Source organism: Micropterus dolomieu, linkage group LG11, assembly GCF_021292245.1.
Source record: "Micropterus dolomieu isolate WLL.071019.BEF.003 ecotype Adirondacks linkage group LG11, ASM2129224v1, whole genome shotgun sequence".
Classification (NCBI taxonomy): domain Eukaryota; kingdom Metazoa; phylum Chordata; class Actinopteri; order Centrarchiformes; family Centrarchidae; genus Micropterus; species Micropterus dolomieu.
Window position 1 is genome coordinate 8,827,596 of NC_060160.1, and position 21,783 is coordinate 8,849,378.

At 40.0% G+C, this 21,783-nt stretch overlaps 1 protein-coding gene across 3 annotated transcripts in view; it reads left to right on the forward strand.

The window, feature by feature from the left end:
* The window catches only part of mta1 (metastasis associated 1), a 53,033-nt gene that overhangs the window by 19,366 nt on the left and 11,884 nt on the right, over nucleotides 1-21,783 (forward strand). For all 3 annotated transcript variants that reach the window (XM_046062803.1, XM_046062804.1, XM_046062805.1), the window contains exons 4-8: nucleotides 3,940-4,033; nucleotides 15,077-15,203; nucleotides 18,508-18,571; nucleotides 18,902-19,019; nucleotides 20,880-20,982. In XM_046062803.1, coding sequence (XP_045918759.1) covers nucleotides 3,940-4,033; nucleotides 15,077-15,203; nucleotides 18,508-18,571; nucleotides 18,902-19,019; nucleotides 20,880-20,982 — 506 coding nt within the window. The remainder of the gene's footprint in view (nucleotides 1-3,939; nucleotides 4,034-15,076; nucleotides 15,204-18,507; nucleotides 18,572-18,901; nucleotides 19,020-20,879; nucleotides 20,983-21,783) is intronic.

A 21,783-nucleotide genomic window follows, 5' to 3' on the forward strand; every position in this document is an offset into this window, starting at 1 on the left:
CACGCACGCACGCACGCACTTGGATGCATAGTAAAGTCACACATGCGTGGTAAAGCATGTGCAGTCTCTCATACACACCCACACAAATGCAGACGTACCGTGCATTTAAACAACAACAAACACACTTTGCGAGGGGAGGGGGCGGTGAATGGAGCAACAAGACAAAGAAAGCATGAGGGTGGATACAAGGCTACAATCTGAATGGAAGGTTTAGGGAGCCTGATTAGTTGTGTGTTGGTGCGTCAACATCTCATTCAGACCTCCCAACCTACAGATGGATCTCTTGTGTATGAAATTAACCTAATCAAGTTACACTTAACATTTGGTGGATATCTGTGTTGCACTTTTACATTGGCTAATTAAGCTGTCGTTGTGTGGTCCGTCTGGAAAGCACCTTGAACATTTGGACGACCTTGCGATGCTGATCATGGGGTGGGAAACTTTTGGTTCTGATATAGAGGGCGATGACGCAATTATGAAATTCTACATAAGGCACTGAAATGTCCAATTATTGACTTCTTTGCATCGATAATAATCTTTCAAGAGAGAATCGCAATGCATCTGAGAATTGATTTTTACCCCCACTCGTAATGCCGACTGACATGTTTCTTTCTATTTTCCAATCCCTCTTTCTCTTCCTCCTTCTCACTGTTCCTCTGCAGATTATGTTTATTTTGAGAACTCGTCCAGTAACCCACTGCTGATCAGGAGGATAGAGGAGTTAAACAAGGTGAGTGTGTGTGCGTGCGCTTGTGTCTGAGGCTGAATTTGTGCCCTTGAATGCAACACAGATCTGACAGCTGTACACCAGCTTTCATACCTCTGTTGTGTTTTGACTGCATCCCTAAAGCATAAACAAAAATCTAAATTTGACTTGTAGAGTAAAACAAATCTTAACTTTTGTGTGGATTGCCTTTAATGTAATAGACATTCTCGCCCTTCACATAAGCTCCTTTTATACTACACGCCCTGGACTCTTCAATAAAAAATCACTTTTTATTAGGCGTACAGGAAAATATCAATGCTGTATAAAAGTCTTGGTCTTTTCCAATTTTTTTATGTATATTAAAATGCTCAGGATCAGTACATCTGTCAGTTTACAAGGTATTTGAATGAAAGACCACTACTGTTAAAAATATCATAAGGTTTGCAGACGTTCAAGAGATTCCAAGTTAAGTCCAATATAGACCTGAAATGCTTAGTTGATTAATAGTTTTGTTGATCGACAGAAATATAATCGGCAACTATTTTGGTAATCAAGCAGAAATACCAAATATTTTTGGGTTACACCTTCTGAAATGCGAGGATTTCCAGATTTTCTTTGTCGTGTATGACCGTGAAAGAGAGGACTTTTGCTTCGTGGAAACAAACAATTTGAAGATGTCAGTGTTCTTTATAAAATGTTACTCAAAATAATGAATTGAGTAGTGAAGAAAATAATCGGCACATTTTTGCCAATGAAAATAATTGTGAATTGCAGCTTTACAGATTTTTGACTTTTTGAGATGGTTATCATTAATGACCAGTGAGCGTTGATAATTGTTCATATGACAATAACGTAATAATAATTATTGTGGAAAATAAAAATGCGATCATTTTAAATATAAGAAATATGTGGTTCAAAAAGTATATATCTTTATTGCACCAAAAGCAGGAACAACAGTACTGGATTAAGTATGATGATGATAATATTCCATCCCAGCTTACCATCCCGTACATTGTTCAGTGAAAGAAGCCGAAAGAGGTCTGTCTCTGTAGACTAGTTACAGGTGCCCGCTGTCTGTCCCCTGTCCCAGGCCTGTGCTGGATAATATGGAGGCTGTTTAATGTGATTGACACAGAGCTCAGAGTGAGCCTTCTACTGTGCCCATCACTGTCAGTCTCTCAGCTCCTCAGGGAACTTTGGGTTTCTCTTCTATAAGGTTTGAGATACACATCTAGGAAATATAGAACAGTGTAGGGACACATTTTGACAACCCACAGCTGCTCAAACTGCTAAAAAACACAGACAACTAGAGAAATTAACTGAACTGATGGACCTGAAAGACTTGCCAGTAATTTAAAAAAAAAAAAAAAAAAAAACCCTAAACAATCAGTCTTTTATGTATTACCACAAATTTAAGAATTTTTCCCAAAAAATATGCACAAATTATTTTGTTGAAAGGCTAAAGAATCTAAAGCTGCAAATAGTTATTTCATTGACTATTACCCTGATGATTATTTCTTGATTTATAAAGAAAGAAAACAATGAAAAATGCTTCAGTTTTCTAAAGTGCAAGTCGATGCCATCAGATTGCTTGTTGTGTCTGACACTTCAAGACTAATAATAATAAGTTTATTATCATTTAAGACAAAGAAAAGTCGGAAATCCTGACAGTGGAGGAGGTGGAACCAGATAATATTATACTAATAACTTAATAACTGACCTAAACGATTAAATTATTATTGAAATAGTTTGTAATTTATTCTTCTGTCATTTAATCATGCAAAAATTAACTTCTGAGATTAACTTCTTCAAAATCAACCAGGGAAAGGCTTGTCGAAAATCCATCAACTTATGCTTAAACTGCATACACCTAGATGCAGCCCTGTAATCTAACCAGATATGCTTTTACCCTTCTCTTTTGTTTTTTAAGTGCATACTCGCATCATCTTCCAGCCTGTATCTCTGTTTGTCCAACTTATGTTAACTGTTATGTTCTGCTTTAATTGGGCTGCAGATCAGGTTAGGTGGCACAGCTTTAACTTGCATGCACACATAAATATTTAGGAATGTCTATTGGAAAGGGAATCATACTCTTACTTCTGTTTTGCTTTGTCAGATTGCTTTGTGATTTTACTAAAATGCCAAGTCTTTATAAAGTTCTCCTGTTTGCTGCTTGGCTGCCACATGTTTTAAATTGTACCTTGATGCCTAGTACATACATACTCATGTCATAGTGCTGACTGTAAATGTGTTTACCCCAGTCAGTTCCTTTCTTATTCTCCTCTGTTATGTTCTGCTTCACTTGGGCTGTAGACCCAGTAAGGCTTACAGTTTTAACTTGCGTCCACAAGGAAATATCGAAGAGAATATTACTTAATTTTACATCCTCTCATTAACTGCAGCTGCATTCGTACTTGCCTAAAAATGTCAATATGTTGCAAACACAGTCCTCTGCTTTTCATTAATTAAAAACATCCTTCATTTGTGTTTGCTTCCAGAAACAATCATAAATGAGAATGTTATGTTTTTTGTTGTCCCTGCATTGTTTATCAGATAGGGAAATTGGATTTTAATTAGTTCATGATTATAAAAGTCTGCAGATTGTAAAGAAATATGATATTTTGACTGTGTTTGCTTATTCTCCATCTCTTCATCCATCTTCCTCTCGCATCACACCTCACTAGTTGGATTCATGAGAGTTCCTAATCCAGTATGCTTGGCCTATAATAAGATACCAATGTGATTGTCAATGATATGTAACATTTTAAAGTATCACAGCTTATCGTTATTACAGTTTATACCACATTATTCAATTTTCTTTTATGTGTAGGGAGTAAAAAGAATAAAAAGCTACTACTCAATATGTAAATGAGCCTTTATGCTTTTTAGACCTCAAGTGGGAGTTTTCTTTTTTTTCAGGTTGCATTCGTTAAAACATTGTCACACAGCTTCTAATTAAAAAACAATGCCATATGAACAGACAAGTGTAGTATTATTAGGAAGAAAAGAATCTGCACAGACACTCTCCAACATGCCACACTGTCCTGATAACTGCAACACTTACTGTGATTTTGGAGAATTGCTGTAGTCTCACACTGTGTTTTCAGCTATAGTTAAGAACTAGCTTCATCTATGGGTTTTTCCATCTGTGTGCACGCGCCCGTGCGTGTGTGGGTGCTCTGTGTGCGGCACCACTTGTTGCCGTGGTAACGCCGATTGTCTCTGGTTTGCAGACAGCCAATGGGAACGTGGAGGCCAAAGTGGTGTGTTTTTACCGGCGCAGGGACATCTCCAGCACACTCATCGCCCTGGCAGACAAACATGCAAGTGAGTGACCAACTATAACCCCAGCCGGCAAACATCAGGCGTCACAAACACGCCAAGCAGGATTTAAAACAGTTGTTTTTGGCAACCCGTCTGCAGTTATTTTCCACTGCAAAGTTGTAGCGCCTTCACATCCAATCAAAATAGATCTCCCTGAAGTGGAAAATACAACTCTATTTGTTATTTGGCTTGTTTGACCAGATTTTTATCAAGGGGTGATACAAAATTGAATTGAGTTTGTGCACTGTTGCCGAGCTGAGAGAGTCCAGACTGCAGCCCGTCCTCTGACTGCAGACCGCATTCGATCTGTTGGGTGTATCAATATGACGACACCTGTGTGTGTGTGTGTGTGTGTGTGTGTGCGCATACGTGCCTGTCCTGTTTAAGCATTGGTGTGTGGTGTGTACTTGAATGCGGTGCTGTTCTCCAACGCTTGGAGCATATTCTGCAGTGTCCGGAACAGCTGGCAGAGTTTGAATGGGCTCTACCTCAAACAGCGTCGTCTGGCCTTTTAAATGTTCTGGGTATCTGGGGAGAAAAAAGACAATTCAAACAGTGATTTAAAGACTGATGATGGGAAAGAGAGAAACACAGAAGCCCACAAGGACCGAGATGGTCAGTTTAAGATGGTGAGTGGTGAAAGAGAGAGAGTGGAAAAAGTCGTAAGGCCAGAGCCATTCTTGAATGTCCAGGTCACCTCCCCAGTGGTTAGTTTGAAATGATGCCTTCAAGGCTCTGCTTCAAAGAGTGAAGAAGCAGAGAGGGATGCAGGATTTATTCCCTCTTCAGGATGTAAAAAGTGTTTGTTTTGACACTGTATGGAGCCACTGACTTCTCTAATCTTATCATCTTATTTTTGTACGCTAACATATAATGGTGGTTTGTTACGTGGCTAAATTATAAAATGTGTCTGCAGCCAAGCTTGCCTGAGAGGATTTATAAATTATCATGTCATTTGAAAGGAGACCTGACTGTGGGCAGCATCCGTTCTCTTCGGTAACTGTTTTCTATCTTCAGTATAATGTTAGTGGGAAAATACCACCAACCACTACCCACATGCTGGCAGGTTGTGGCTGTTAAGTTAGTCATCGTTACCAGCCACATTTTAAATTTCTTTTTAATTAAATGCAAAAAGGAGGGGGGAGGAAGCAAGAGTCTGTCTTTGTTTAGTGTGTGATGTTTCATGATTTCCACTTGTGATAGAATCTCATCTGTGCACATGTTGGAATAAAAACCACATATTGTGAAATGTATTAGTATTGTGAATCTTAAACTCAGTTTAAGATTAAATGATTGTTTAAAGTGGCTATCTAGAGGCTATGATTTTGGATTTCAAAAAATGCTTACATTAACACTGAAATCATGTGTTCAGCAGGCTTAAAGGCCAGGGAATGCTTGAAACTGTATGAACTAGTAGTTCATACAAAGTGTCGTGTGACCACTTCTAAAGGCAAAATTTAAACACCTTGAGACAGGACGAAATAGTTTCCGAATAGAGAAGGGCGAGACGCAATGTATCGTACAAATGGGCATTACGGCTCTCACATTGGGACAGTCTGTCGCTTTTATGGTGTTTCATTCAGTTGTACACACATAGTCACAAGACATAGCTGTGTAGAAAATAATAAAAGAGAGCTAGAAAAATAAGTTTAAACCATGCATTACATTTCTTTTTACACACCCAGCCAATAGCTGCATGAAGTGGCCTTGCTTGTCTGTTTTGGAAAGTTGCAAAAATCGGTCGGGGTTGTCAGTTTCAATGTTTATAAAGACATGTGGTTAGGGGAATTTTGACGCCGCTGTGACTACTTCAATACATGGTGAATTTTAAAAGACCAGAGGTGCAAAATAAAAGTAAGTCACGGCTGTTGTGTAAAAAACGCATTAACATGGGAACACAGTGAGTCGAGTGTGTCACGTATGGGCTGAGATGACAGGTTGTGGTGATGGCGCATAGATAAGATGCTTGCCTTTGGTGTGGGACACCTGGGTTCGATTCCCACTGTGAGACATCCACCATGTGTCCCTGAGCAAGACACTTAACCCCTAGTTGCTCCAGAGGCGTGCGACCTCTGACATGTATAGCAGTTGAAAGTCGCTTTGGATAAAAGCGTCAGCTAAAGGAATAAATGTAAGACACTGCTTTTGCTGTCCAGTGCTGTCTGGCCTCCTGTTCCTGCGCACACGCTTGCATGAAGTACACCTGAAAACTTATTTTAAACATACACGCAAACAAAAAATGGATCCGGCTTATCAAATCAATATACAAAAGCTGGTTTAAGTCAAATTCTTACCAGTAGTGCTGTCATACTGAACATAACACTGCCATGCTGTAGTCCAGGCCAGCAGAACCAACCACTAGCCTTTGACTGGGTGCGGCAGGCTTAATGTCGGTTCTTAGGGTGTGAAAGTGTGTGTGTGTGTGTGTGTGTGTGTGTGTGTGTGTGTGTGAGGTCTGGGGAGGTGTATCCATGGCAGGAGGGGATTGTTAGTTCTATTGGACCACACAGCATCAGTTTGTCAGTGTGTGTGTGTTCTTTTTTTAAGAAAGTCTGTGATTATTTTTGAGCAGTGTTTGTGTGCGACTGTGCATTCATACATATGCTGCTTTCTATGGAGAGTATATGTTTTTGTTGGATTATTCTGCTGAAGATGTACACCCCCACACATGTGTCTGCTAATGGAATGATATTCTCAACCAATATACAAAAAGACAGATATTTGGGTACTTTTTTATTGTTTTAGTGTTTGTGTTTTTTCTGTGAGCATTAAGTAAACATGATATTATCTTATAATTAAGGTTACTTAACCTAGACCTCTGTTTTGTTTTTTTGGTTAAACGCATGCAGATACAACAAACCTGCATCATATGATCGTACTGGCACACGGATAGATGTAGCAGGGCATTGTTTTCGGAGTTGAGAAATGTTTGTATAGGCTGTTCCTGTGTAGGACTCTTGGTTTTGGCATTGCTTTGCAAGCTGCAGTTTGGGTAAGGGGCTTTGCAATATTAGAAGAAAATGCATGGAAGGAATGGCTTTGCACCGCATGGGTGTGGACTGTATCCTGTCTGCATTTCTGTAGCTGCAGCCTCACTGCATGTGCCTTTCCTTCTGTCTCTGTGTGTGTGTGTGTGTGTGTGTGTGTGTAAGTATGCTTGTGTGGTCATGTGGTGTTATGCATGATGGACTTGAGTTTTTAGCTCTGGGCCCTGTCACAGGACTTGCCGAAGGGATGCATTTAATTCAGTTTTATATGGACCAGTGGAGACTTATTTGTGTGCGTATGAGCCTGTGTGTCTTTAATGTGTGTCTGCTGTGAGTCATTGATCAAATATTTTGCTTGCAGAGATTCTGAGCACTCCCCCTCAATGAGGCCTCCCAACTCCGGCATTAGCCCCTCCCCTGTGAGCGAAGCAGCCTCCTGAGTGGCCGGCTTCTGTGGCGGACTTGGCATTTTACATCCCTTCAGATATTTGAATTTGCCATGACTCAAACCTTTTTTCTATTTTTGAAATGTGGCTCCTAGCTCCCATGAACAATAGACAACAATGTTTCCAGTGAACTGATGCACAAAAGTAAAACCAGTGCGACTCAAACTTAAGCTGGTCGTAGGCAGTCGAAGTGCAGTACAGTATATTATACCCACTAGTTTTGCTTGGGCTCCAAAGTGGGTCATAAACCTAAGTCACATCCCTTTTTGTGGATGCTTTTATTACCGTTCTGTAAGAAATTCATTAGCAGAATGGTCGTCTCTACGTGGAAACAAACCCCTCACCCTGCCAGTAGTAGTGCTGTGTTGTACCACTTGAGCTTCACAGCCACTCTGGATTTGACAAGAGGGATGATATGTTATAATGGGACTAGGTCTTACAATGAGAGGATGAATTTCTCATTTGCATCTCCCGGCCTGCAGAGCTTTATGAACTGTGGCCTTATCAGCTGTGATGATTACAAAGTAAAGGCAATATCCTTGCCTCATGTCGACACAGTTGTCATGCCTTTTATGGAGCACACAGAGATTTCATGTTGTTTCTGACAAATAGTAAACAGCTTATTAATCTTATTTGTTTTAATATTATATGAAAAATGCATTACTTGTACTGTTTGTCAGGAAAGAAACGGGGGGGGGTATGAACAAAAAAATACGTGTGCTGAATTTGTTGATTGCAAACAATAACAAATTTAGCTTCCTACCACACTGTTGAACTGAGGCTGCCACTGGAATATATTAAGTGTATTAGCAGTATGGAGTCTCGGACTGTGTCCTGGGTATTTTTCATTCACATGCACTCTTGTAAAACCCCTGTTAAAAACCAGGTTGCAAGTTAAGCACAAGGAATCCAGAATCCTTACCCCAATTACAAACTTTTTTTTGTTTGTTTCTTGTTTACAAGACATGAAATCTGACTCTGGTTACTTAAAGGGGAATCCCAGTCATTTTTACACACCAAAATCAGTTTATACATGTCATGAGAAGAACGAGGCAGCCTGTGACAACAGCTGTATAATGTCTTCTGTTTCTCTGGAGGACGATTTGTTATGTCTAGGAAAATATCCCTTGTGATATCAACAAAGTTATCTTGGCTTCGGATTGGAGGCGGAAAGTTTTATATTGGAACGCCTGTATTTCAAAGTGGAGATGTGGAGTTTGAAAGATGTACACCCTAGATGGACACATTTTAGCTGCACGATGGGATGTATTAGGATTGATTTTTTGACAATTTTTCCAAAAGACAAATCTGCAATACAAAATCCATTTAGTTCTCTCTTTATTTATTTGGGTATAAACACACCAATTGACATATGTGAGTCTAATAATCAGAAGGGGAGTCTTAGGGCGTTTTCACACCTCCCTCATTTAGTTTGGTTGAATCGCTCCAGAGTTCGTTTTCCCCTTTGGTGCGGTTCGTTTGGGCAAGTATGAATGCAGCAATCGCACTCGGGTGCTCACCAAAAGTGGACCAAACAAGCTTTCAAATTAACTCTGGTGCGGTTGAAAGCAAACGAACCAAACACAGGATTTTATAATAGCAAAGATGTGATCTGAGCATTATTTCCAAAGCTAAACCACTAATAAATCGATCTGCTGACCGCGAAATGTGTTCACTGATCTTATAATTGATCTGTATAAGCCGCTATGTTTATGAAAATCATTTTATAAGGTATAGCCTACTTGTCAGCGCGGGTATTTCCCTGATTAATAGGTTAAAATCTGTTTAAAAAAAAAAAAAGAGGGCAAGTAGTATTCCGTTTACCCTGTCAGTTCATTAAGTCCATAAAAATGTGAGACGGCAATACCACAGTGTACTATAGGCCAGAGGTCACCAATAGGCGGTGTCCTCTCCGGACCGCCGACCTACAGCCGATTTATTATTGTGACTTACTACCTCGTGACAGAGCGTTTCTATTTAAACCCGCGCAGCTTTTCTAGCATTTACTGTACTGGTTTAGTGGCCCAGGAAACTCGCAGACCAATCGCATGTGCTCTAATCATCTCATGTGATACTGCTCAGCCAATCAAATCTGTGCAGTCGAGTCCACATGCGCGAGTGAGATACACCGGAGATGTTTTGGAAACGCACACGGAGAGAGGAGGCGAAAGAGAAAATAGATTTCACATGGCTTTTAATCAAGAATGTACAGATTCCCACAGGCAGTTTAAACATTTTTAACAGAATATCTCATAGATCTCCAATCGTAGCTGGCAGGACAAGAGAAAGTAAGGAAGTAGCTATGTAAAAGGAAATGAAGGAGAGAAGGAGGCATTACAGCTGTTCATTTGCTAAGATGTGTCAAGTGTTTATTGGTTAAGACTGCGCTTCATCACTTCAAGCTGTTGTTTCTAAAAATTAGGCACTTTACATAGTTTAGAATTCATTATGAGGAGTTTGATTTCCCCATGTGGGTCCTGATGATGCAGGATGAAAGTCGCCAAAGCTGTCCAATCAACAAGGTACCTGTACGTCTGTGTAACGTTACTTCGGTTACTTCTCTTGGTTTGTTTGTAAAACTGCAGTGTGAACATGAACCGGATCAGAACTAAAACAGTGTATCATCCCAGACAATGCAGAAAAACTGTTTATGTAAGTGTTTAAATTTCACTAAAGGCCACTTCACTTACTGTCACTCTCTTGCTGTTACGCTTTCCTTCTAGAGCTAGGGATTAATTATGTTATCAGCTTCACCAGAATGATAAGTGAACAACATACAGGCTGATCCTGCAGTTCCCACTCCAGGACAAAATCACAAGCAAAACTTAAGTGAATGCAGACTAGACTTGACGTCCCATTGTAAACATAATAGGACTGTCACGAAAAACGATCAGCACTACAACGTGACATTGTCTTGTTATACTGTTTTGTTTTTTTCCACCGTCTATGCTGCTCTTGTTCTTACTCTTGTTTGGAATGTGCTGTGAATGGAAAATGACTTTTTTAAAAACACGTCCCTTGACCGGGCCAACATGTTGTCTGGTTGTGCCAAGCTGACATATCTAAAGACACGATCGACTCATTTGATATGGGAGTCAGAGCTGGGCAGTATCACCAAAACCGTTATCTTTATTGATTTTGTGGTAATGTTTTGGGTACAACTATTGGAATTTTGATACATTTTGTTTTTTATACAGTTGGGTAATTTTGTCGCTGAGAAGAAGAAAGTGTTCGTAATGGATAAGATGGTTAAGTAATGTAATCTTTAAGACCGGGTTAAGACAATATTTAACTTGTGTCACAATATTACCATAACCAAAACCCCAGATGATATTTTGTCACATCACAGTATTGATTTTTATACTGATAAATCTCCCTGCTGTTGTAGGAAGTGTTAGTAAGCCATTATTTTCCTTTCGACCGATGATTTTTGAGCAGAAGCATGAGTCTGCAGCTGTCGGCTTCGGTCTCTAGTCCTTCCACCACCCGACAAACACACACTGTATCATAGAAGTGTAGTCAGTTTGTTAAGTTAATAACGGGCTGCTGCTGTGCTCTCCTCACCTCCTCCTCTAACCCTCAGGCTCACGCTTTCCTCTCCCTTTCCCTCCCCTCGCAGTCTCTTAGCCCGGTAAGGCGAACCATTCATCAATAATTGATAATTGGCTGGGACAGGTGAGATGGAGAGGCAATTTGTAGAGTATGGTGTGGGTGCACTGCCAGGAGATTGGCTCAGAGGAAGAGAGGACTGAGGTTGGAGTTGAGTTGCTACACAAGGAGGCGCAGCCTAGTTGGAAAGGGCCAGCCAACTGATGTACCATGTACCAACATAATCGTTTATGTGTGTGTATTCATGGTTATTTGCATACAGAAGCAGAGTAAGACAAGCACATGTACTTACATACTGGGAATCAGCTCAGAAGTGAAATGTTTTTTATATAACCCAAAATAACAGATTTTTTGCCTGAAATGGCAATCTGTACAACATACTACACCCTTTTTACTTTATCAGGAAAATAAGAGGAGAAACTTCAGAAAGAGCAGCAGAGAAGAAAAAGTATTTCTTTTTTTTCTTTTTTTTAAACAAATTTCTCTAAGAAGTCACTGGAACACTGAATCGTACCGCCTTTCCTGTGTCTTTCTCCTCCTTGCTCCAATAAGATTGGGTGGAAAAAGAAAGCCCCTGCTAATGTCTGCAAAAAGTTATTACATTCTTATGATACAGTATATAATATTGGGTTCATATGCAACATCACACAGCCAGAGTTCACACATTTAATGAGTCAGGTGAACTGTTATCTTGTAACAACATTGATAATGAGATGAAATGTGTCAGGATCTGTCTGATTCAGCTCAGCAGGTGATCACATCATATGTTCACTAATCATTCAGAGCTGCATGACGTATTATCAAGGGAAAATAAACTCTTGAGTTGAAGGAATACTTTGTTTAATCAATTAGCCGATCATCATGAAAACTATTGACAACAATTTTCAAAAATCTGCTAAAAAATTATTGTTTTTGTTTATTAAGCTGACTTTCCACTTTCCTTTTGTTTTTATCGTTTTAAATTACGTATATTTTGATTTTGGACTTCTGGTCAGACATAAGACATTTTAAAATGTCACCTCAAACCACAGGAACATGTGATGGATTTGTGACTTATCTAACAATTTATAACCAGTTTTCCTGAGGGAAACACTTCATGACTGTTGGTAATCCATTATCCTTATTACTCAGCTCCTGCATAACTTAGTTGTTGCTGTCATTCATTTTTTAAAAAGTAAATTTTCTCTTTTTTAGCTTTTCAAAACCGTATTTGCTGTTTAAAAATAGACAGATTTTTTACACATCCTTTTTTAGAATTTTATCTTCTGGTGAATCCTGTGTATGGCACATGCCTACTTCTCCTTCAATTATTTTGCCAATAATTAATACACTCCTCTTGCAGTTTAGATTTAATTCAGTTTTGCAGTGTTATAGATTTTTATGCTAATGCACTGCCTTGTAGGGAAAACCCTACCAGCACTTCCGAGCTCATTATGAGCGCGCTGGCTGGATAACTACTGGAACATTGGTATGGCGAATAACTAAAATGTAAAGTAATTGTGAAAAAAAAACATGAACATTCACACCAAGTAAGAATTATGCTAAGCACATGCTTTAGTCATGTCACACATGCATAGTATACTTAATGCCTCTCTAAAACGCACTGTTCATGTTCACACCCTATATCTTCTCACTGATCTTCCTATGACTTCTCACCTTATTTCCTATTCCCTTTTAATCTTGATTTGTGTTTCTTTTCTTAATAATCTCTTACTATATTTTGTTGCTTTCACATGGTAGAAGATGAAGTGAGGCCCATGCTGTGTGTGTGTGTGTGTGTGTGCGTGCGCGCATGCTCGCCTGGGCACTGAGAGTGTGTCTGCTGGGTGCTGAGTGCTGGGCAGACTGAGGGAGTGAAGGAGTACTTATTGATTTTGGCCACACATCTCTTCTCCTGAAAATCCCTTGATTGCTTTTGTTCTGCTCCCGTCTCCCTCTTTCTGTCTCGCTTCCTCTAATGAAACTCCAAATGAATTGGATCACGTACCGACTGCTCTCTTTCTCCCAGTTGCACTTGCTCTCTCTACCAATCTCTCTCTGTAGCTTTTTCCCTCTGCCTGTCTTTGTCTTTCTTCGTCGCTCTCCCTGCTGATTTCTCCATTGCTCCCCTTCATCCTCTCTTTCTCGGTCTTCATCTTCATCCCTTGCTCTTTATCACTTTCGTCACACTCTCTCCCTCTGTGCTCTTCTTGCCTATTCTCTTCTCTTATCTATTTTCCTGTCTATCTCAACTTCTCTTACCCCCTCTTTCCTGTCTCTCCCACCTTTCATTTCCTCCATCCACATAAGAGGAAGGGAATGTGCGGCGGAGATGTTGCCTACCAGCAGCAGCTAAATCTGTTCTTATAGAATGACTCAGACACATGACCCACTCAAATGGGCTGATAGCCCTTCAACAGTCGCTCTGTCCGTTCATTCTGGAGCGTTTTTCAACTTTGATTCTTGCTTTTCCTCAACATAATCTGTGTGTCGTACAGGGATTCTCAGTCTTTTTTACTTTTAATCCAGGGTACAGAGAGCCCCAGGGTTAAAATCTCGGAGAATCCATGTCACAGCGCTCTGAGACACAATGCCGTACCTGCTGAGACTGACTTGAGCAGAATTAGCTCAGTGAACAACACAGGCCTAAAGGGAAACTCAGCCAGTTTTGCGCACACAGGTCACTTAACTAGTCAAGTGGAGTGCTAATCAGCCTGTGAAAACACTTACACGTATAATGTTTTCTGTGGCTCTGAAGGAGCTTCTTGAAGTCATAGATGAGACAAAGACGTACAGGATAGACGGGTCAGGATAGTAAACGTAGGAAGCAGTGCTTTTAGACTTGCACAAGGAATTAAAAGTTAGGATATCTGGAACCACGGTTCTCTGGTGTGTCACCATTCTTGATCGTGTGTCTCTTGTGTGTGAACTTTATGAATAGTGCTATACCAAATCGCTGGAACGCCTCTTAAACATCCTGGTATTTCTGTCCTTGTGTGGGCCCTGTCTACCCTAATCCCATTCTGTAATCTTAGCCTAATCCAAACGTTAAGGGTCAGTTCACCCAATTTACACACACACACACTTGCCCACTTACCTTTAATGGTATCTAGTAGGGCTGAACAACTAATCAAAATTTTTATCAAAATAACAATATTATTGTGCTGCTGAGATGTCCTGGCCTACACATCATATTCTACAGACTTAAGAAAACATCTATTTACAGACTTAAGAAAACACTTTGTTTGTCACAGCATAATGGTTTTTCAGTGAAAATGACAACAATGATGTAAAAATTATCATTCCCACAGGTCATACTTCCCAAATCATATTGCAATTGCAATATCTGTCAAAATGATTGCGATCAGATTTTTTTTTTTATTTTTATTTTTTTATAATGGTTCAACCCTAGTATCTAGCCATACAGACATTCTTCGTTGAAACTGTCCAAGTTTTGAGGTGTCTTTGAAATTCCTTTCACCTCCATTGGTGGAATGAATCTTTCAGTCTTAAACCAAAGTCCTTACTTTAAAATGGACTTTTGAAGAAGGATAAAGACCTTTTCTTATGGTCTAAAACTTCAATTGGTTTTCTAAAAGAGGTGAGTACATACACTGTGTACACAGATGTTTCTAGTCACCTACTGGCAGAGCAGACTAAGGATTTTAAAAATACTAAAGGCATGTAAAATCCAAGCAGCCCCCCGCATTCAGATTACTTTGAAGAGACCTAAAATATCTGTAAGAAATTATACTTCATTTGTTTGACTTTTCTAATGTGGGCGTGTGTGTGCGCGCGTGTGTTTGTTTACCAACTGCTGGAAAAGTGATGGGGGTATTGCGTTGAAGATGTGTGGCAGTTTCACACTGCGTCGCCTGCCTATATTGAGGACGTACACTATACATCATCAACTCAATACAGCATCTCCGTATCAGTTCAATAGAAAGAGGAGCGCCCTCCATCCCTGCGAATTTCATTGTTCCACCTCATCTAATGCGTGTATGTTTGACCTTTGACCCACCCAGGGGAGCTGGAGGAGGAGATGGAGAATCCAGAGATGGCGGACCTCCCCGAGAAACAGAAACACCAGCTCAGACACAGAGAGCTCTTTCTGTCTCGTCAACTGGAGTCTTTACCTGCCACACACATCAGGTACACTGATGTACACCACCATTATACAACTTAAGTATCTGTTTTAGTGTGTCACTCATTGTTTTTATTTGATATTTTCTTTCTTTCTCCTTTCAAGAATTTGCACCTAAACAGTGTATTTACCTATCCCAGGCTGTGAATAAAGCCTCCATACAATTCATTTGGACTACAATTGAGTTCTAAAATCCCAGTTTTCTCAAAACATGAAAAAACTTCCTATGGAGTTTTCTAAGAAATTGTCAATAAACTTGAAACAAGTCAAAATAATCAAATAACTGTACTGGAAAATTACAATGAATTGAAAACAAGTGCAAGTATCTTGCTTCATGGTCACCATTCTTTTCACTTGTTTTACAAATAGATTTTTTTACTGCTAAAATGAGAAGTTGAAAAATCCTTAAAATTTCAGTCCTGGACTATTTGCCTTAACATTTATGGTAAACGTAGTAACAGCAAGTTTGGTTTAATGCCAAAAAACACATGTTGAGCAGCTACCCTCATCAGAAATGTAACAGAGGAACAACTGGTTTGTCTCTTCACCATGCAGCCAATCAAACTGACATTGTTTTAATAAGAAATAACTGCAATCTCATTTCATGCTGCACGCAATGCGAGGAGATTTCCACACAACAGCAGGGTTTTACAATCACAGATAAATTGGTTACTGCTGAAAATAGTTGTCCTGTTGACTGTAGACACATTTTTGATGAACGTTCTGAGGTGACAAATACTTTTAAGTTTGCTGTGGCTGCTTCACAATAAAGGCTAATTAGATGCCACTTGCATGCTTTTAATGTAAAGCAGCAGCAGTAGGAATTGTTGACAATAACCTAAAACAACTCGCTTATATGTTGTAAACAGAGTGAACCGTAAACAGTCAAGCTGGTATCAATGAGATCAAATTGTGCTGGGAAACATTCTGCATCGTGTCCCGTGAATCCCTTGTACCTGGTGTTTAGGTCCCGTACAAATGAAAATGCTATATAGAGAGATTATAATTGAATATAAATGTGTTAAATGCTATTGCAAAAAGAAAAATGCATACCATAAAATTTCCCAAAAAAATTAAGGCCTGCAACTAACTATTTATTTTCGTTGTTAATCAGTCGATTATTTTCTTGATTTAAAAGATTGGTCTACAAAAAATCCCCAGGAGATGAAGAAGTGAGAAATACTTATAACAATATCCTCGAGTTGAGATGTTCTCAAATGTCTTCAATAAACCCAACCAATTTACTACAATGTAAGATCAAAAAACAACATATCTCACAAACTTGTAACCATCAAATGTTTGGTTTTACTGCTTGTAAGAATAATTAATCCATTATCAAACTATTTGCAGATGCATTTTCTTTGGATCAACTAATCGATTCATTGTCTAATTGTTGCAGCTCTGTTAAGATAGGTCTTTGAGGTAGCTTGAATGATTTAGTAGCATTTAATCTCTGACACTGATCATACTGTTAATTGATTAATTAAACTTCATTTTTACATCGTCTAAACTACATTATCCTATTTACGTAAAGCAAATCAAGCACATGTGCATGTGGCTGTAAAACAAACTCAGACACAGCATAATCCACTCGAATGCGGTGTGCACGTCGAGCACTAAATGTCAACCGAAAGCTGTTACTCCATATAGAACGCTGCTCATCAGTAAGCACCAGGCAAAGGCACCTAATCATTACCACATTATTACTTGACATTTCTGAAGAGAGGCAGGAAGAGCACACTGACATCTGCTCGAATAAAAATACTCTGATGAGCAGTTTGTCCAGCGAAGATTCAAACCTGATTACGATTTCTAACTTAACCCCAGTGCGCAGCAAGGTTATTCGAGGGTCTTTGAGTTTATCACTCTGCCAGATCGCATCTGCTTGAGGCTACAGACGTATGACTAATTAACCGGTAAATAATTTGAATTCAGACAGTAGCAGTTAATGGGACAGATATGAGTGTTGTCCGTGTCAACACGCTGGACTGTGAGTCGTCAAATAACAGGCTGTGCCAGCTGGAACCAAATCAATACCATCGTTGCAGATTCTGAGATGCATCTCTAAATCAAACAGTTTCTGTTGCAGAGGAGAATTTGGACCAGGGTAGCAGCCTTCTTCTGGCACTTAGTTATACCCTGGGATTTTAAGTCTGTTATTCTAAGTATTCCTCCATGTATTCTAGGGGTGTGGAAAATTATTGATTTTTAGTTGCATGGCGATGCGGACTTGGATGATTCTGAATCGATTCACAAAAGTCAATAATCGATTATCTAGAGGTTAATTGATAACATAATGTTGACAAAATGAAAAAGAAGGAACTGGGGCCCCGACCGTCTGTGGCGTGCACACAACAGAGACAGGTGTTCACCCCTGCTGTTGAATGAATGACTATTGCTACTTAAAGTTCACATGGTCATTAAAATCAATGCACAACTAACGTTACTGATTTTCACCCGCACATTGTGCAGCACGGTAGCGCTCAGCTAACGTCCTTTCTCATTCTTCAAAGGACGGGCAGCAGTAGGTGATGGTGAAAGCAGCAGAGCAGAGGAAAATGAGCGCTACGTTTCGGTCTGGCTGTAAATGTACATTGTAGGTCACAGTGTGTCCGTTTATTAAAGTCTGTCTATTGTTTTTCAACTACTGGGAAAAGTGAAGGCGGTTAGCGCTAGCTAACATCTCCTCTTCAGACTGCGGCCTGGAAGCTGAGCAGGACGTTTTTTGGCTGCTAGTTCAATTTCGTTTTGTTGTCATTCATCTACATATTAAGTACACAAATGAACGAAATGCCGTTTCTCAAGGCCCATTGTGCTCAGTACAAGATTACAATAATGAACTTACAAGACAAGACACAAACATATTACTAGTTTATTACTACTGAAGCATTGTAAAGTGCGTAGTTCAACCCCCATCTGACTCTATACTAATAACAGCAGCCTCAGAAATAAAAATAGCAGCTGCAGAGGTCAGTAATAATGCTGTAATCATGTAATAATGCTATGCAATGTTAGCTACATTTATGAGAAAAATACATCTTTATCCTGTTCGTTTTACAATCACATTGTAGCACTCGTCGTAATGAGGTGCAAATTCCCACCCTTGAGGTGATGCATTGTGATGCATCGAGATATCAAATCGAATTGAATCATTGACCTGATAATCGTAATCAAATCGAATCATGAGACCAGTGAAAATGCACACCCCTAATGTCTTCTCCCTCCTCCTGTATTACCTATAATTTGTCCATCTTTCCTTCTTTTTTCCACTCCTTCCTCGCGTCCGTTCCTTACGTCCTTGCCGGACACCAGGGGGAAGTGCTGTGTGACGCTGCTGAACGAGACAGAAGCCCTGAAGTCGTACCTGGACAGAGAGGTATGTACACCAGCTCCTTATGGCGGATAATACGACGAGGTCTTGAAACCGTGATTAGGTGTGTTATATTTCAGAATTATGTGTATGTGTGTTTGAGAGAATTATGAGTTAAGAGATTCTTGTTTCCAGATGAATAATTCAACGTGTTGAACCAGAATGTTCTCTTCACATACAGTAATGAGGAGACGAGAGACTAGCAGAGTGGAAAGTACACACGTATGCACACACATGCAGAGACAGATACACTCTCTTTCGCCTCTGCGTTTGCCCGTCTCGCTTCCTGTTCCTTTCATTCCATCCTCACGCCTTCCTGCCATGTGTATTTCCCAGGATGCCTTCTTCTACTCGCTGGTGTATGACCCTCAGCAAAAGACTCTGCTGGCTGATAAGGGGGAGATCCGTGTTGGGAACAAGTTCCAGGCCGACATCACTGACCTCCTGAAAGAAGGTACATCGTACTTAAAGCAAGGGCGTTTTAATTGACACAGCTTTCCAGAGAAGCTTATTCACAGAGTAGCACATTAAACTTATCCTGTAGGGGTCTTTTTACACTACTGTGTACTGACTTTTTTTATTTTTCAGCATTAATAGGGCAGTCTGAGCAATAATTGTAATTGCTCAAATCTCAAGAACATTTCATGAACTTTAACTTGGTTGTGGTTTCTTTACTAGTAAAATTATAATAAAACAACTAACCATCCATGGAAATCATCAGTGTGGCAGCATGATTATTAGGGCTGACCCCCAATAGTCAAAGATTCGATGCTTCGATGGGTGGAACCTGATTCAACTGTCAATCTCACAGCCGAAGCTTTGCAGCGAAACAAGGATCATGGCATTTTGGCTATATGGGAGTGCTAAACATCTGATTTTACATAGAACTACCAGTTTTCTCCCAATAAGTTAATATACAGCCTGTTACAATACACATTTCAACATTTAATGCTGTAAATAAACATGTACAGTATAAAGAATAAAACTTTCAATAAATGTTTTTAAAAGTGCCTAAATAAATCCAAAATTGTAACCCCAACCCTGGGTCGCCCGCGCATGTGTAGGCGTTGCATGTGTGTGGTGGTGGAAGAGGAACACTTGCTGAAGAGACTGAGCCCCGGCTTAACTGGTGTTGTGCCGAGTTGTCCGCACCTCGCGGGACTTTCAGATAATTTATCACCATTAATGAAACCACACAAAGAATATTTCATCGTTTTAAAAATAGCCAGCTACTTGAAAAAGACCCACGAGGAACCGCAACGTGCATGTAGTTGTCGGCAGCACGGCGTGCACGCAAAACTTACACAAGACCGGTGAATCAAAAAGCCTCTGTTTAGCTGGAAATTTACAGTGTAAGTTGAATGAATAGAGACGGCAATCGGCACATACAAAAACACACATGATTCGACTGTCAGTCAACTATAGGCAGGACTTGACGATTCTGATTCGACTATGTAAATCCTTAGTCGGGGACAGCCCTAATGATTATACATAATCAAAGCATTTGAGATAACAGATTATTGTCTATGTGCTGCACAAGTGATTATTTTAGTCACCCGGAGAGCATGGAAAGGATTGGCTGCATAATGCTATCTAAAAAGAAGACAACTGCTTTATTGCCGATGGTCACATCTTGCTAAATGCGCAAGAACAACACAACTTCTTGTTTCTTGACAGTAAGAGCTCAAATTTCCTCCGAATACAGGATAAAGTGGACAACCTGTATTGTTTCCCTTGCCATAATTTCTGTGGTTGCCATGGACACATGGCGAGCCGCTGCCGCCGACCTTGGCGGCACGTCTGTCGCTGTGTTTACATGGAGGAGGCGGTGGCAACCGGTATGAAAGTACCTTAAAGCTGCAACTACTCATAACGTATGTTTCGTATCCAAAGCTGACTAGAAATTATTATTCATTCAAGCAGTCTCAAAGATATTTTCCAGACATTTTTATTTTCAAAGGTGACTATTTTTCTGCCAGATTAAGGATCCAGTGTTTATCAGAATTTTATTCTTAACAGGTGGAAAAACTTCTGAAATTGCACCATCGGACACTCTAATTAAACTTCTGTTACATGTGTTTGAAACTCAGGCCGGTTGGCTGGTTTGTTGCAAGCTTGCAGCCCAAGAGACCCCACCTATTGAACTCTGGGATTCATTAAAGCTTTGCACGAGCTGGTCATTTTAAAAAAGGAAAAACCATTGGATTTTACAAACCCTTGTTGTCCATATGTGGTCAGTAAGGAAGCATAGTGGCCTTGAACAGTGTAGGAGATTAATTGTGTCTGTATCCATATATCTTCTGGGTCCATGTAGGTGAGGATGACGGCAGAGACTTGGAGAAACTAGAGGAGAAGGTGTGGGACCCCAACAGCTCACTGACGGAGAAACAGATTGACCAGTTCTTAGTAGTAGCTCGGTAAGTCAACACAGAGGTGCAGAAGCACACAAATGAAAAGAAAAAAATATATATTAATGGACAAGTTAAACTCATGTCTGCACGTTATATATAAAGCTTCAGCCAAGAGAGGGTTTCCTTAAAAAGACTTGAAACAGGGAAAGGGAAATTGCTAGCCTGGCTCTTTCTAAAGGTTACAAAAGTCTGCCTACCAGCACCTCTAAAGCACACTGATTTTAAAATTTTGTATCCTTTTTTGATCTATACAGTCCAGGACCAGTGCCACCATACCACTGCCAGCTGTGTTACTCTTGACAGCCCCCCGAAGCCAATTACCCTTACCCTAACCATCACAGGGTGTGTGCCTAAACCTAAGTTGTTGATTATATTCACGTCGACCGGTTAACCCTACAGCTGCAGACAGGGTTAACCTCCTTTGTGTTGCTATGCATTACTGCCACGATTCCACTAGATGGCACTGTTGTAAGAGAACTACGGTCCCAGGACTGCGGGGGTCCTGAAACTGCAGCCTCCAGTACTGCAGCTATATAATATTGAAAAAAACGCCGATCTGCTGTTGCTACCGTCAAAAAGCTATTTTGGCGATATCTTACTGAATACGTTTACCCGTGAATGTGGCGGGTAGCCTTGCAAAATCTACCCGCATTTGGCGCTTGGCAGGTGTTAATTTCCAGCCCTGGGTATAGATTTTCATAATCAACTCTCTGCATTAAAGCAAATACAAATATTCCCCAAAATGTCGTACTATTCCTTTAAAGTACCTTAAACTTTGGTGATCCTCTCTTTTTTTTTTTTTTTTTT